Raw genomic sequence first — 14,800 nt, forward strand, 5'->3', positions numbered from 1 at the left:
CACATTTTAGTAACCTTACAATCATTAGTGAACTCAATAGATATGTTTTATTCATATAAAATCGTTTTAGCATTTTTTTGTAATATAATTAGATTGATGGACAAAAATTCTATTTGCCAAATGTTCAATCTAAAGACCCAAATAAAACTTTGTTTTTCTAAAGTCTGTTATCTAAAATTATTTCTTTAAGTAATCCACGGCTTTTAATAACTTTTCAAGAGTTTCAATAATGTTCAAGTCATTAACATAAACAGCAATTATAATAAATTTATATCTAAATCCTTTTATAAAATACATGAGCATATAGAATTATTTCTATAGCCTTCTTTCAATAAATATGCACTAAAGTGATTACACCACATGTGTCTAGATTGTTTTAATCTATATAAAGATTTATTTAATTTGATTGAATAAATTTTTTGAGAATTTAAATTTTTATGCTTCAGGCAATTTAAATCTTTCAGGAATTTTCATATAGATATCGATATCAAATGAGTTTTATAAATAAGTTGTAGCTACATTTATTAGATATATTTCAATCTTCTTGTATATTGTCAGACTAATTAATATAGAATTGTAATTGCATCCACCATATAGAATATGTCTCTTCATAATCAATACCAAGTTTTTGAGAAAAATCTTGTAAAACAAGCAGTGCTTTATATCTCACAATCTCATCTTTCTCATTTCATATTCGCACAAATACCCATTTATATTCCATTGGTTTAATACTATTTGGTGTATGGACTATAAATCCAAAACCTTCACATTTTGCAAATAAATTAATTTCTCCTTAATTGCATCTTTCTATATTGACCAATCATTTCTATATTTACATTCTTCAATAAAAGTTCAAGATCCTTGTTTTTTTTTCACAATATTAAGCTCTATATCATATACAAAAAATCGTCGATGTTTATTTACAGGTTCTATTTTTTCTTGTCATGACATAATTGATTGAGATCCCTTCACTTTCAATGATTTCAAGTACTTAAATTTCTTCTAAAATTTTATCAATTATATCAAATGTCTCTTATAAAGTTTGTATTTCCTCTTTCTGACTATCTTGAATATTTTGCTCCTTTTCTTTTTCGAGGATTTCATATTTGGAACCGTTTGGTCTTCACACTTCTGGCATGCTTTGTCATACAAGGAAATTAATGCTAATAGGAGCATTTGCAAATGGTAGATAAGATTTAGTTATTCTTTTAAGTCAGTAAATATGTCTAGCAACTGATTTACTATATTTTGCAAAAGAATTAACTTTTGAACTTCAAGTTCATATTGATTTGTGCGAGGATCAAAACTAGATAATGATAATTCATTCTAAGAAATTTTCTTTTGCAGTTGCTTATTATTCTCCCCCTAATGTTGAAAAAATTATTTCATCAATATGACAATTGAGAAACTTTGTCATGAATAAATCTCCTATTGATGATTCTAAATATTTAATTACAAATGGAGATTCGTATCCAACATATATTCATAATCTCTTTTGACGACCCATCTTTGTGCATTGTGGTGGAACAATTGAAACATATACCATACATATAAAAATTCTTATATAGGAAATATTTGGTTCCTAACCATAAACCAATTGTATGACGAGAATTTATAATAAATCGTTTAGTCTGATGCATACAAATGCTACTGCATCCAAAATGGCATGCCTCCAAGCAGACATTGAGAGTTTGAATTTCATAAGTAATGGCCTTACAATCAGTTAAAAGTGTTTAATAAATAATTCTATTAGACCATTTTGTATATAAATATAAGCAACAAGCTATTCAATAGTTATTCCAACTAATATGCAATATTAAAAGCTTGAGATGTAAATTCACTAGTATTGTCAAGATAAATAATCTTGATTATATAAGTAGGAAATTGTGCTTGCAAACATATGGTTACAAATGCCAAATTACAAGCTGATAATAAGCACGCATGTGACCATCTAGTCGATGCATCAATTAAAACTGTAAAATATCTAAATGGTTCACATGGTGGATGCATGAATCCATGTATAACCTTGAATATTATTCAAAAACATAAAGAAGTCAATCTCAACTTTAGCTAGTGATAGCCTTATAATTTATTTGTCTTCAAAGCAAGTGGCATATAAAATTCATTAGATTGAAAAATCTTTTAGTTTTTCAATAAATGATCATATAAATTTTCAATCATTTTTTGCATCATTACTGATTCAGGATGGTTTAAGCGGTCATGCCAAACATTAAAATCATTAGTAAACTTCTGATTTACTATGACTTTTAATTATTCTAATAATTGTATAGTTTAATTATGAGAACAGAGCGAGTAATTTTTTTTTTCAACACACACTTTCTACTAGAGATAATAGATGTAATATAAAGGTATTAAGTTTCTCTTTCATTCATTCTCTCAATATGATATCTATTCAGACGAATATTTTTAAAACTTAACAAACTTCTTTGAGACTTAATAGAAAATAATACATCTTCCATTAATTTATTCCTCAAGGTAGTAAAATATTAGCTCTTTTGGAGCATTTCAATTAATTTTATACTACTTAATATTGAATTGACATTAATTTTTTTTCGTTGTCAAGTAGGAAAAATATTTATTATTTTTAAATATAGTGTGTGTTGTAGTAATGTCTGCTAGACATATAATTATATCATAAATCTTGAATCTAACAAGATGAATATCCATGTTATCTTCAATAAAGTAAAATATATACAATAAGAAATTTACAAGTTAACATGAAATAACATTAAATATATAATTAAAATACATAATAAGAATATATCATTTAAATATAATGAAAACATATTAAAGTATCTTCATAATATAATCATACTAAAATGTACCAATTACTATTAAGTTTATTCTTAGATATTTCTATTGCTAATCAAATAATCAATTCCTTTTTCAGGACAAGAAAATCAACAATGGATATTTCTATTACCAATCATATAATTAATTCCTCTTTTAATGTATCTTGATGTGCAATATCAACTTGGCTATGGTTAAAATCATCATAAAATATTTTATGATAATAGAAATATAAGAGAAAGTATTTAGAGAGAAAGAAATATTTAAAGGGAGTAAGAAGATCTTATTCAAATATGTATTTATAAATAAAGTGAAGGGGCGTATTTATAGGCTAACAACCCTTTATTTGGATTAAATTTACAAGATGAAGATAGCACTTAGGGATTAGATGGATTAAATTATAATCTAATCTAATTTACATCAAATCTATATATAAATAATATTAATGGATATTTACAAAAATATTCATAACAATAATAACTTTTAAACTAAAAAAAATCAAACCAAACAAGTTTTAGGAGAGGCAAGAATTGAAGGCAAAACAAGCTTCATTAATTGTCTCTTCTCGTTTGTTCTCAATTTTCCTGCTTTTACTCGAAATCTCTCTCAACGCTCTATAGCCTATTTGATCCATCTTTTATCTCCTGCATTTTGTATAGAATTATTGCTTAAATCTTGTACTTTTGTGGCTTGAGAATCTATGAATTTTTGTAGGCCCATCATATTAGCCCACCTCCATCATTAATTTGGTTCATTTCTCTGTCAAGATCAATTTAAATTTTTTAATGTAAGATGCACTATGTGAAATTTTCAAATATTCAGTTGAAAATTGTTAGATTTGGACTATTAAAGACTTTTTAAAGAAAAAATGACAAATCAATATTATTCAAATGTATCATGTATTTGATTGTTTTATAAATATGCCTTTTCAATATTCTGTTGATGCTTTTCAAAATCTTATTAGGGACAATGTTTCAATTTTATTAAATTATGTTATGAAAATTTTATTTTCATAATGTTAGTTTGTCATAAATCTATTATTTTTATTTCCTTTTAATAAAAAAAAAAGAGAAATTTATATACCATAGTCTGACCAGCAAAGCTAGCAAAAGTTGGTGACGAAAAGTAACTTGTTGCGGCCCAAAACCGAATCCATAGGGCATAGGCTGGACCTGCACTTCAATGTCAGTAGTGTCTGTGTCATGTCCTTTACGTAGTTGGTAGCTCCAACAAGTGAACACCGAAACACCACGTCTATTTAGGCCTCTCTCTCCATTTGCTCCGGGGCACGTCCTTCGCCCTTAACCTCTTTCATGCTGCTATGAATATGATTTTATTAAAGTATGTTACTTTTTTTTATATAAGCATTAATTTATGTAACTTAGGAGTCAAGTTCACCGCTATAAAACGGCAGTCATGCACTCAACGTTGGGCCAACCTACCAAAGCAGTTTTCTAAGGAAGGGAAAGAAAGAGAGTGGAGGAGTTTTGGGTAGGAAAAATATGGAGGTGGAGCGAGTCCAAGCTATTGCTTTATCGTCTCTAACTAAAGACAGTATTCCAACAGAGTTTATTCGGCCAGAGGAGGAACAACCTGCAATCACAACATTTCAAGGTCCGGTCCCTGAAATCCCTGTCATCGATCTCGATGACCATAATCAGGAAAAAGTTATCCGTTTGACCGCCAATGCTAGCAGGGATTGGGGGATATTCCAGGTTGTAAACCATGGCATACCCTTTGATCTCATTGAAAAGTTACAACAAGTTGGCAAGGAGTTTTTTGATCTGCCACAGGAAGAGAAAGAACTGTATGCTAAGCCAAGTGGTGCACAGACAATTGAAGGTTATGGAAGCAAGCTTGGAAAAGATCTTCAAGGAAAGAAGAATTGGGCTGATTACCTTTTCCACAGGATATGGCCTCCTTCACGCATCAACTACCAGTTCTGGCCCCAGAACCCCCCCTCTTACAGGTTTGGTTCTTCCTCCCCACTTATAATTAACTTTTCATAACTATGCATCAAGCATGCATGCAAAATTCAAGTACAGATCTATAAAAGTAGCTAGGAAATATACATGCTTCGTGTCGCATGTTTGTTTCTTGGAAATATTTCTTTTGTTTCTTATTTCATGCTTCATTTACGCCTTAATTGGGGGCTCGATTTAAGTAAATTTGGTTACCAAATGGTATGAGTTACGAAACGAGCTTCATTTAAGTTGTTGCAGAGCGGTGAACGAGGAGTATGCAGAGTACATGAGAAGGGTAGTGGACAAGCTGTTCAAATGCCTGTCACTAGGGCTAGGGCTTGCACCCCATGCCATTAAAGAAGGAGCAGGAGGTGAGGAGATGGAGTATTTGATGAAGATAAACTACTATCCGACATGTCCTCGTCCCGATCTAACTCTGGGAGTCGCTCCTCACACTGATCTTTCTGCCATAACCGTTCTTGTGCCCAACGACGTCCCTGGGTTGCAAGTCTTCAAGGATGGCCTCTGGATCGATGCCAAATACATCCCTGGCGCCCTCATTATTCACATTGGCGACCAGATTGAGGTTACCTTAATTATTCCTGCTTTAATTTGCTCTATTTTCTTTATTACTAGCATTAATTAATTCCAAAACTTACTTCCAACTGGATTTAAACGTCTACTGTTTGAATTTCGGAACGCATATATATATATGCATGGAAAAGTCAGATGGGAAACAAAGAATTTTGATAGTATTTACCAAAAAGAGAAACCATCCACGGATCTTCTTTCAAGCCAAGACGTGGACGGTGATGTACCCAGGACCGGCTCAATAACCTCAAAAGACTAAAATGAAATATTTAAATGAGAATTTTTTTATTGAAATTAAAAAAATTATTAAAATTTTATTTTTCTAACTTTTTAAGATGTAAAATTTTTAATTAAATTTTTATAATTAAATTTTTTTAATATTTTTTTCAATTGATAATATAGTCAATTTATTTAATTTTTCTTGAAACATTGTTGATCTTAAATAAGATTTTATTTAATTTTAGTTTTGAAAAAACTGCTTTCTCCTTAAGTAACACTTATTGAAATTGTTAATATTATTTTAAAAGCAATATATACATTTGGAAAATAATTGAATCTTATTTTAAAAGTAATATATGTATTTGGAAAATAATTGAGACGTCTTATATACTTAAGTATACATGCATTTTGGAAAATAATTGAGACTTCTTATACAATTAAGTATACATGCATTTGGAAAAGAATTGAATCTTCGTATATAATTAAAAATGTTGATTAGACTGTTATCTTTCATTTGTATAATTTTTTTAAAAATTTTTAATTTTAAAAATAAATCCAAACCATCAACATCAAAAATAGTTATTATATTTTAAGGAACGTTTAAAATTAAGGTAATATTCTTTCAAACTATTATCGTCTATTGACTTTAACTTTTTACAGCTAAATAGAAAATTAAAAATACTTTCATATATCTTAAATTGTTCAAATCTATTTTAGAGTGAAAAAATTGTTTGATCTAATTCTAAATGATTTTTTAATATCTTGTTATTTTATTGTCAACATTCTGATCAAACTTTTTTTTCTATGAATGATAGGTGTATCACGAAATTTAAGATTTATGTTCATTTTAGATGCAACTTCTTCCAAAGAAATTATAGTAGATGCAAATCCATTTTCTTTATATTTTTTTAAAAAAAGAAAAAAAATTTTTAAATAAGAAAAATAGTTGAAAATCAATAACATTGTAGTACTAATAAAAAATTGAGATTTATTAAACATATAATTAAAAAAGTGAAAGAATATGTCATTTTATTATTATCTTTAACTTTTACATATGTTTAATGAAAAATAAGATAAATAGTTAAGAATTAATAAGGAAGTGAAAGGGATAGAAAATAGATATTTATTAAGTACGGAATAGTAAGTAAATATTTTAATTATTATATATTTTTAATATAATTATTATAAAATTATGAAACCTCTTTAAATTTGAGATGCAAAGTCCTTGGGTGATTTTTTCAAGAGCCGGTCTTGGATGTAGCCTAAATGTACAAGATAATGTAATTGTTGTTGATTTTATTTGCGTAAATATTGTAGATACTAAGCAATGGAAAGTACAAGGCAGTCCTGCACAGGACGACGGTGGACAAGGACAAAGCGAGGATGTCATGGCCGGTATTCTTGGAACCGCCAGCGGAATTTGTAGTTGGGCCGCTTCCTCAGCTTGTCGATGAACAAAATCCTCCCAAATATAAGGCCAAGAAATTCAAGGACTATAGTTATTGTAAACTGAACAAGCTGCCCCAGTAATAATCAGCCTCTTTTACTACCCATGAAGTGTATTTCCCTACATAACCACTGGCTAAAACCAGTAATAAATAAATTTGTATGAGTTTGTATGCCACTACAACTCCTGCAATTTGGTTATGTTCCTGCAGGAGGAATATTTTCTTAGGGAAATAAAAATTTGAACTTCAATATATATTATAATGATGCCTATAATCATCAAATTCTTTTCAATTTCAATTTGCAAGGCAATAGTTATTTCAGTCTTTCTAAGTATTATATATGTAAATATTATCTGGAGATTGCTTCTTTAGGTACTCCCAACCGATTTTTTTTTTATACCAATTTAATGATTTGAACTGTGTCACTTAATTTAATGCATGATTTGAAGTGAAGGTAACTTGTTTTGCAACTTACATCATATTTGGTACCAAAGTTGAGAATTAAGATGGAAAATTGAAAGAAAATAAAATAGATGAGAATAAAAATCATGCATAAAATTTTATGTATTTCCAGCTACTCACCCACATTAATTGGAAAAATAAATAAAAAATTTTGCTTCCATGAATCTCATGTTGGAGGAGGCTTTTTAAATTTAGATTAAGGTTGATTAAACTCATGTTATTCAAGTTTGCCCGAATTGATATTCTTTGTGTTTTAAATTGAATGTTCATCTTTTTTCTTTTAAAAGACATTTAAAACAAGTATGTCCATTTTTGTTCTTTAAATACCTACCATTCTTATTGTTTATGTTTCATAATATTATCTGAGTTCTTTTTTCTACTTTTTAACATTTAAAATTATAGTTTATCAATACTATAAATTTTTTATATTAAAAGAATGCTACAAATTTTCTTAAAAGACCGGAAAGTCAAAGTATTTGCTAATATTTTTTTGTAGGAGAGAGAGACTCTTTGTACATTATATTTGTTCTAACCTAGTTGCTTTCACTGCTTTTTTGGATATAATTCTTCTGCACTTCCCTACGGGAGTTTGTTGAAGAAGTGATGCGTTTAGAAGAGGCTGTTACATTAAGGAATGCTTTAGTTGGTTTACCAGGTAGCAGTGGCTTATCAACAAAGCAGAGAAAACGCTTAAGTATTGCAGTGGAGCTTGCTGCAAATCGTTCCATTATTTTCATGGATGAGCCTACACCTGGACTTGATGCACGGACAGCGGCAATTGTGATAAGAACGGTTCGTAATACTGTAGAGACCGGGAGGAACTGTGGTGTGCACTATTCACCAACCCAGTATTGAAATTTTGGAAGCATTTGATGAGGCGATCAGTCTGATTATAACAATGATAGTGCAAGGTCGCCGGGAAATAGTCTATCAAAATCTGCGAGTTTTGTCCAAGCTTTCCTCCATATACAACCTGACCTCCACGTTTCAGAAGCAGCAGCTGCATATGAAAATTAATAGGCAAATTCAGATGCACAACTCTTGTATTAGCTCCGAAAAATAAAATTAACTATAATCAGACTCACCTCATCAAATGCTTCAAAAAGGTTTGGTGAATAGTGCACCCCACAGTTCTTCCAGTATCGACAGTATTACGAACCTTTTTCATCACAATTGCCGCTGTCCGTGCATCAAGTCCAAATGTAGGCTCATCCGTGAAAATAATGGAAGCATTTGTAGCAAGCTCCACTGCAATAGTTAAACGTTTTCTCTGCTCTGCTGATAAGCGACAGCTACCTGGTAAACCAACTAAAGCATTCCTTAGTGTATCAACCTCGACTAAACGCATCACTTCTTCAACAAACTCCTGTAGGGAAGTGCAGAAAAGTTATATAAAAAATGCAGCGAAAGCAACTAGATTAAAACAAATATAAATGTGCCGAGAGTTATCAGGTCACACGTGTCTGGACTTTGCTAATTTCTTTCGGAAGGCGAAGACTGGAGGAAAACCAGAGAGACTCCTCAAATGTAACTTGAGGAGAATGTATGTCATTTTGCTCAACATATCCTGAAACTCTGGCAGATGTCTTCTGTTCCTTTGGGTACCCTAATATCTTAATCTTAATATCCCCTTCAATGTATCCCCTAGTTTTCCTTCCCGCAACCACATCCATCAAGGTAGTCTTTCCTGCTCCACTTGACCCGACTAATGCTGTAAGAACACCTGGTGAGAATACTCCACTAACATTAGACACGAGCTGCAATCTCCTTTCAGGTATGCCATGTGCACTCATTTCCTGAGATATTCAACCAAAAGAAAAGAGGAAAATGGAAAAAGAAGGTTTTACGTTAGTTAAAGATATCCAAAACTCCAAGAACCCAAAACCACGAGACAAACATACCTTGGGCATGTCAACATCAAGTAATTGACATAATGAAAAATCATTGCTAATGGCTGAAATGGCAGGATCATTCCCTTCCTTTTACTGTCGCAGTGACCAGATGGAACACCTGATTCCAACTCCTCACTTTCAACTGCATAGATAAGTGATAAATTTGTGAAGGAACGATCAGATTCCTTTACAAGAGGCACAGATGCCCTAGATGTTTCAAAGTAAATTGATGTTACATATATCAAAGATGACTAACCTTCCTTCCTAACAGAATCTTTTTCTGAGTCATCAGGTGGAATAATTGCCTGGGCTTTTCTGGGAGCTATCATCGAAATATCAGAAGGGTAGCTCGGAAAATCCATTAAACAACTTATGCACTACCCAAAAGAAAAGGCAAGAGGGGTAGAGGTTGCCATTAGTCTCATCTGCCGGTTGTAGTCTTGTTCCTAAAAAGGTTGTGCCTGTGACAAATCCGACAAATGCAACCTCAAACGTGTGTAATACACAGATTTCAAAAGTGAAATACAGTTATAAAAACTTGAAAAGAAAAAATAATAAAAGATCATAGTACTAAGTTCATGAGTAACAGTAGTCAACAAATGGAGAAAAGATGCAGGATAAAAGACCTCCTAGAAAATACTCAGCCAATTCTTAACTCTTTATTACAGAATGAACAAAGAAGAAGGATTTTTTGTAGCAGGTTATTTGCTCTGCTTCCTGGATAAATAAAATGCCCATTTATCCAAAAACAAAAAGAACAAAGCAGAAGTAACAGACTAACAGTTCATCATATATTATCAAGTCATAGATGGTTATATTGGTATACACATTGTCAAGTAAAATTCTGAGGTAAACATACATAACAATCGCAGAAGTGGCAAGCCAAGGCATATCTGGCATGTCTTGAAAATGCAAAGAAAACTATGCCTGCTAATTAGTAGGTTTTCTCGTGCAAAGCACGTTCTTAAAAGTTCCCATTTTGATGCAGCGAATCTTTCTTCGGACAAAGCTGGAGGATGACTCCGGGATTTATCACATGGAACACTAAGTGTCGACTCTAGAGAGTTCCAAATCTGAAATTTTTAAATGTATTGGCCATTTCTGAAACAGGAATGAACAGGTATGGCTTTGAAGGATTAGCAGGCATAGTTTTCCTCACTTTGTGGAACACTAAGTGTTGACTCTAGAGAGCTTGATCCTTGTCAGAGGTCACCTGGAAACTGTAACTAGTTAGGCAAGTACCTAAAGAAGATCTAACCGTAGAAGTAGCAGCGAGGAAAATAAATACCTCATAAAGAAAATCTGCAAAACTTATGCTCGAGGGCCCTGATACACCATATATCCTTCCGATAATAGCACTAGAACATCAAATAGCTCAAATGTCTCAGGAACAGGCTGTGGAAGAGCCATGAGTACAGTTCCTTCCATTAGATGAACAAAATTTCGCACACATTCTGCAATTTGGAATGTGGGTAGAGCTATCAAGTTCAGTAGATATTTAATCCATGAATAGAGCTTTTCTCAGCCCAACAACCATCTCTCCTGCATAAGGATAGTCATGACTGTTACAATTTGACGGAAGTATCACAGAATGGAGATTGGATCATAAAAATCAATCAACCTTTAAACTCTCTAAATTAAAGTTCAAAATGAATGATAAGCCTCAATAAAGCATTTCATTTTTGTATAACTAATTTATATTGCATTAAAACCCTTAACCAATTAGTTAACTGTCCTCAACCAATCATCCTCCTACCGTGCACATGTTTGCGGTGTGAGAATAACTTATAGAGAATGGAAATTTCACCATTATACGTCAAACCTTCCCATGAAGCCGTCTTAGAACAAATGCAAGGTATCATGGATTCCATCAATAATAATTGGTATATATTCCAATTATAATAAAACTATAAGAAAATTAGTAAAATCTTCATCTGTCTAAGGACATTAAGATTTGAAATCCAACGCCCTAGCTGCAGAGGTGGACAGTGTAATTGATAAGAATCTGACGGTTAAATCAGGAAAGGAGTAAACACTGAAGAACAAATGCACAGGTGACCTTCATGAAAGCATCAATATCTGGGACTGGACGTATCTTCCTTTCCTTTTCTAAATTCGCTAAATCTTCCATATACTCTGCAAGCATAAATATATAAGAAGAGCAGGAGAAAAGCAGTCAACTGAAACACAAGTTACAAAGGTTAACAAGGTTATAACTTATTAAGAAAAAGAACGCGAGGAGGTGAAGTTTATAACAAGGTTAACTACCAAAGCTTGGGACACAAGGATATACACAAAAACAAAAGGAAAACTCAAATCACAGGAAAAATGGGTTCCTCCTGCTCATGGCCTTGGTCATTAGCTTGCTCCATTTCTAGAAGTCTCCAGTGATTGCAGCAGGAGAACAATAACATTGAGGCACAATATTACAACAGAAAACAGCATTATATTTTTCCTATCATGCTGTGATGATGAAATTTAACAAGGACAGTAATAGTGAGAAAGTAACTAAAACGTTGGAAGTGTACCATAACTAACATTTCCAGATAGTGGAAGTAAACAAACCTGCCAATCCTTCACTTGCACCTTGACGTCTAGCAGCAAAATCCAATCCTTCTCGTCCAGCGAGCTGTGGAATGTGATCATCTCTTTGGCTAATGTATGCAGAAGTCCTTCTAACATAAAACTTATCAAGTTTGAACTTAATTGTCTTCTAAATGCTCTCTTTTTACAGTTTTCTCTCTTTATTTTTTACTTCTGGCTAGTATCAATCACTACCTTCCTTTTTCCTTTTGGGTTTTTGTATGTAAAGCCCAATAGCGACAAAATTTAACAAAAGTTTTAAAATAAAATCACTTCTTTAATGAAATGATAAACTGAATAGAATATTTGAAGCACATGAGAGTAGATTTAACTTCATAAACAATAGATGATAAATCTAACTCCAACCAAGTTTTTGTGAGATCAATTTTAAAATTAAAGCATTTTAAAGTAAAATTTTATAAGATTTTAGTTATTATTTTGGGCAAAATATTGTAAATTTATTAAATTTTTGTAATTGTTGTTGAAAATTCACTATGTGGTGGGGATATCTTGGTGCTAATAATTTTGAATTGTAGTCATAGTAATGCGTGGAGATCGAAAGAGGGAAAGATCAAATTGCGAGAGATAAAGAAAGAAACAATTATGCTATTCGAAACAAACAAAAAAATAACGAGAAGAAGAGAAAGAATAAGGTGAAAATAAAAAAAGGAAAACAATTAAAAAATTATATCTAATTTAATTACATTATCATTACTTAATTTTTTTAGATTTTTGCTTTTTCATTTCAAAATTATAAATTTTTTATGAATTGTTAATATAAAATAATCTTAAATCATTTATTTCTTTCTTTTACTTTTATTTATTATTGTGTGTCTTTTTTTTTAAATCATCATTATTCAATTAAATTAGATTATGATATTCTTTGTATTTTTTTATTTTTCAATTACTCAAATGTGATTATGACTTTTTAATATGTAAATAATTTTTGACTAATGAATTTTTTTAAAGTTAAATTTTAACTAATGATAATGAATAGTCAAAGGAGACAATGCATTTAAAAATAAGAGAGGTTAAAGTATATTTTAAAAATATATTAAATGAGTTTTTTTGTATTTTACCCCAATTGAGGAAGAGGTGAACTTGCATCAACAATAAAAAAAATGAAACTACCCCATTTTTAATAAATTCAATTCTATATTTTTATTAATAATTCATTGAAGGAAGATTAATAATGGTATTAAATACTTGTCAATAATTTCAATTATATGATATTTTTATTGATGATGTGACATATCAATTTGCATTAACACAAAAAAAAAACTTTTACTTTTAATAAAAATAGTAAAATGTTGTTGTTTTAGAACTCAAAAAAGTATTGAAATATCATTTGATATTTTACAATACAATATGATTATAGGTAATATAGTTATAAGTAATGTAATTGCAAAAAGAGAACAATGTACTGTTTGGTATATAAGCAAAGTAATTATTAAAATGTAAAGAAAATGATATTGTAACGCTTAATTTACAAATATTTTGTTAGAAATGTAATGTTAAATTTTAAAATTATTCATATTTATTAAAATATAAGTTTAATATATTTATATTTTTTATTATTAATTTTTATATAATATTATTTTTTAATATATTTTTAATATCATATATTTATTATGATGAATAAATTATCATATATTTTTATGAAGTTATTGTAAAGTATACATAAATTGTACAAGGTAAAATAATAAAAGATAAATAAATGACTATTTAACATAAATAATTATTTATCATCTTTTATTTATTATCCACTAAATTTCAATTTTAAGTTTGATTTTTTTCATATTGTTATTTGTTTTTACACCCAAATTCTCTTCTTAGCCGGTAAAAGGAACAACCAAAGGAGAAATTGAGATCAATTGAAGTAATGAAAATAAGATATGAGCTTTTCTTGCTTGAATATTTCTTAATCTGTTGACACCCAAAACTGGAATGGGCCAATAATTTTCTGGTCGTGGTTGATTGAGTTAGGCTTATTGATTCTATAGCTTGGGCCACCAAGTAGACCTCTACTTAAATTCTTTTCTGATAACCAAAAAGAAAAGAAAAAGAAAACTTGAGAATACTTGTGGTACTTATTTGTTGGTTTCCTTTTCTGTTTTAGAAACTTTTAAATATTGATACAGTGATATTGTGTTATTTTAGACAGGGGTTACATTGCTCATGTTTGTTCATGCAAGATTATTGATATCTATATGATGTGTTTGTTCTCTTTCTCTCCATCATGTGAACACTTAAAGATTGATTTTAATAGCTGCTAATGCAATCTCGGGATAAAGAAATATGGAAATTCTGTCAGAATACTGCTTTTATTTGTTATGCAAATTATACAAATTGACTTCTTTGAAGAATTGTGAATAATCAATTGGTGATGTACTTTTGAATTGGCTTCCCCAACCCTTCATATTTTATTCTTTTTGTCCCTCTTGAGGGAAATAATTCACCCCATTTCTTTTCCCAGTGAACTTTTGTGGGTTTAAATCTTAAATTTAAAATTCCCATTTTTAAGATATGGTTTTAATGTATAAAGAAAACGAAACCATTTTTATCTTTAAATGTATTTAAGATGTGAGAATTATCTTCTTCCACGTCTTCAAAAGAAAAAAAAAATCCTTTTCGCAAGTTTTTCCAGGACAAAAATTTGGAGTAATCCCTATTCAACCTGGCAATTGATGTTTCTCTCGTTAAGTCATATCTTTGCTTACGGGCACATGTAGGTTTCCTCTTTACATATCCAGACTATCTCAAACAAGTTTCTCATTTTTTTTGCTCAATTGATGCAACCCCCACATTTTCCTGCATGCATTTTTTCCTA

The 14,800-nt window shown here is 30.5% G+C and overlaps 1 protein-coding gene and 1 pseudogene across 1 annotated transcript; one reads left to right on the forward strand and one right to left on the reverse strand.

Moving 5' to 3' along the window:
- Positions 1–4,264: 4,264 nt before the first annotated feature.
- LOC110415474 (flavonol synthase/flavanone 3-hydroxylase-like) lies at positions 4,265–7,325 on the forward strand. The gene is made up of 3 exons (XM_021427142.2): positions 4,265–4,780; positions 5,034–5,361; positions 6,903–7,325. The coding sequence occupies exons 1-3, from the start codon at positions 4,314–4,316 to the stop codon at positions 7,113–7,115; spliced, it is 1,008 nt and encodes a 335-aa protein (XP_021282817.1). The 5' UTR covers positions 4,265–4,313; the 3' UTR covers positions 7,116–7,325.
- A 703-nt stretch (positions 7,326–8,028) lies between these two features.
- Positions 8,029–10,924, reverse strand: LOC110414811 (ABC transporter G family member 31-like; annotated as a pseudogene).
- Between the last annotated feature and the right edge of the window lie 3,876 nt (positions 10,925–14,800).

This window comes from Theobroma umbraticum, unplaced genomic scaffold, assembly GCF_002168275.2.
Source record: "Theobroma umbraticum cultivar Fairchild unplaced genomic scaffold, ASM216827v3 scaffold_147.0, whole genome shotgun sequence".
Taxonomy (NCBI): Eukaryota; Viridiplantae; Streptophyta; class Magnoliopsida; order Malvales; family Malvaceae; genus Theobroma; species Theobroma umbraticum.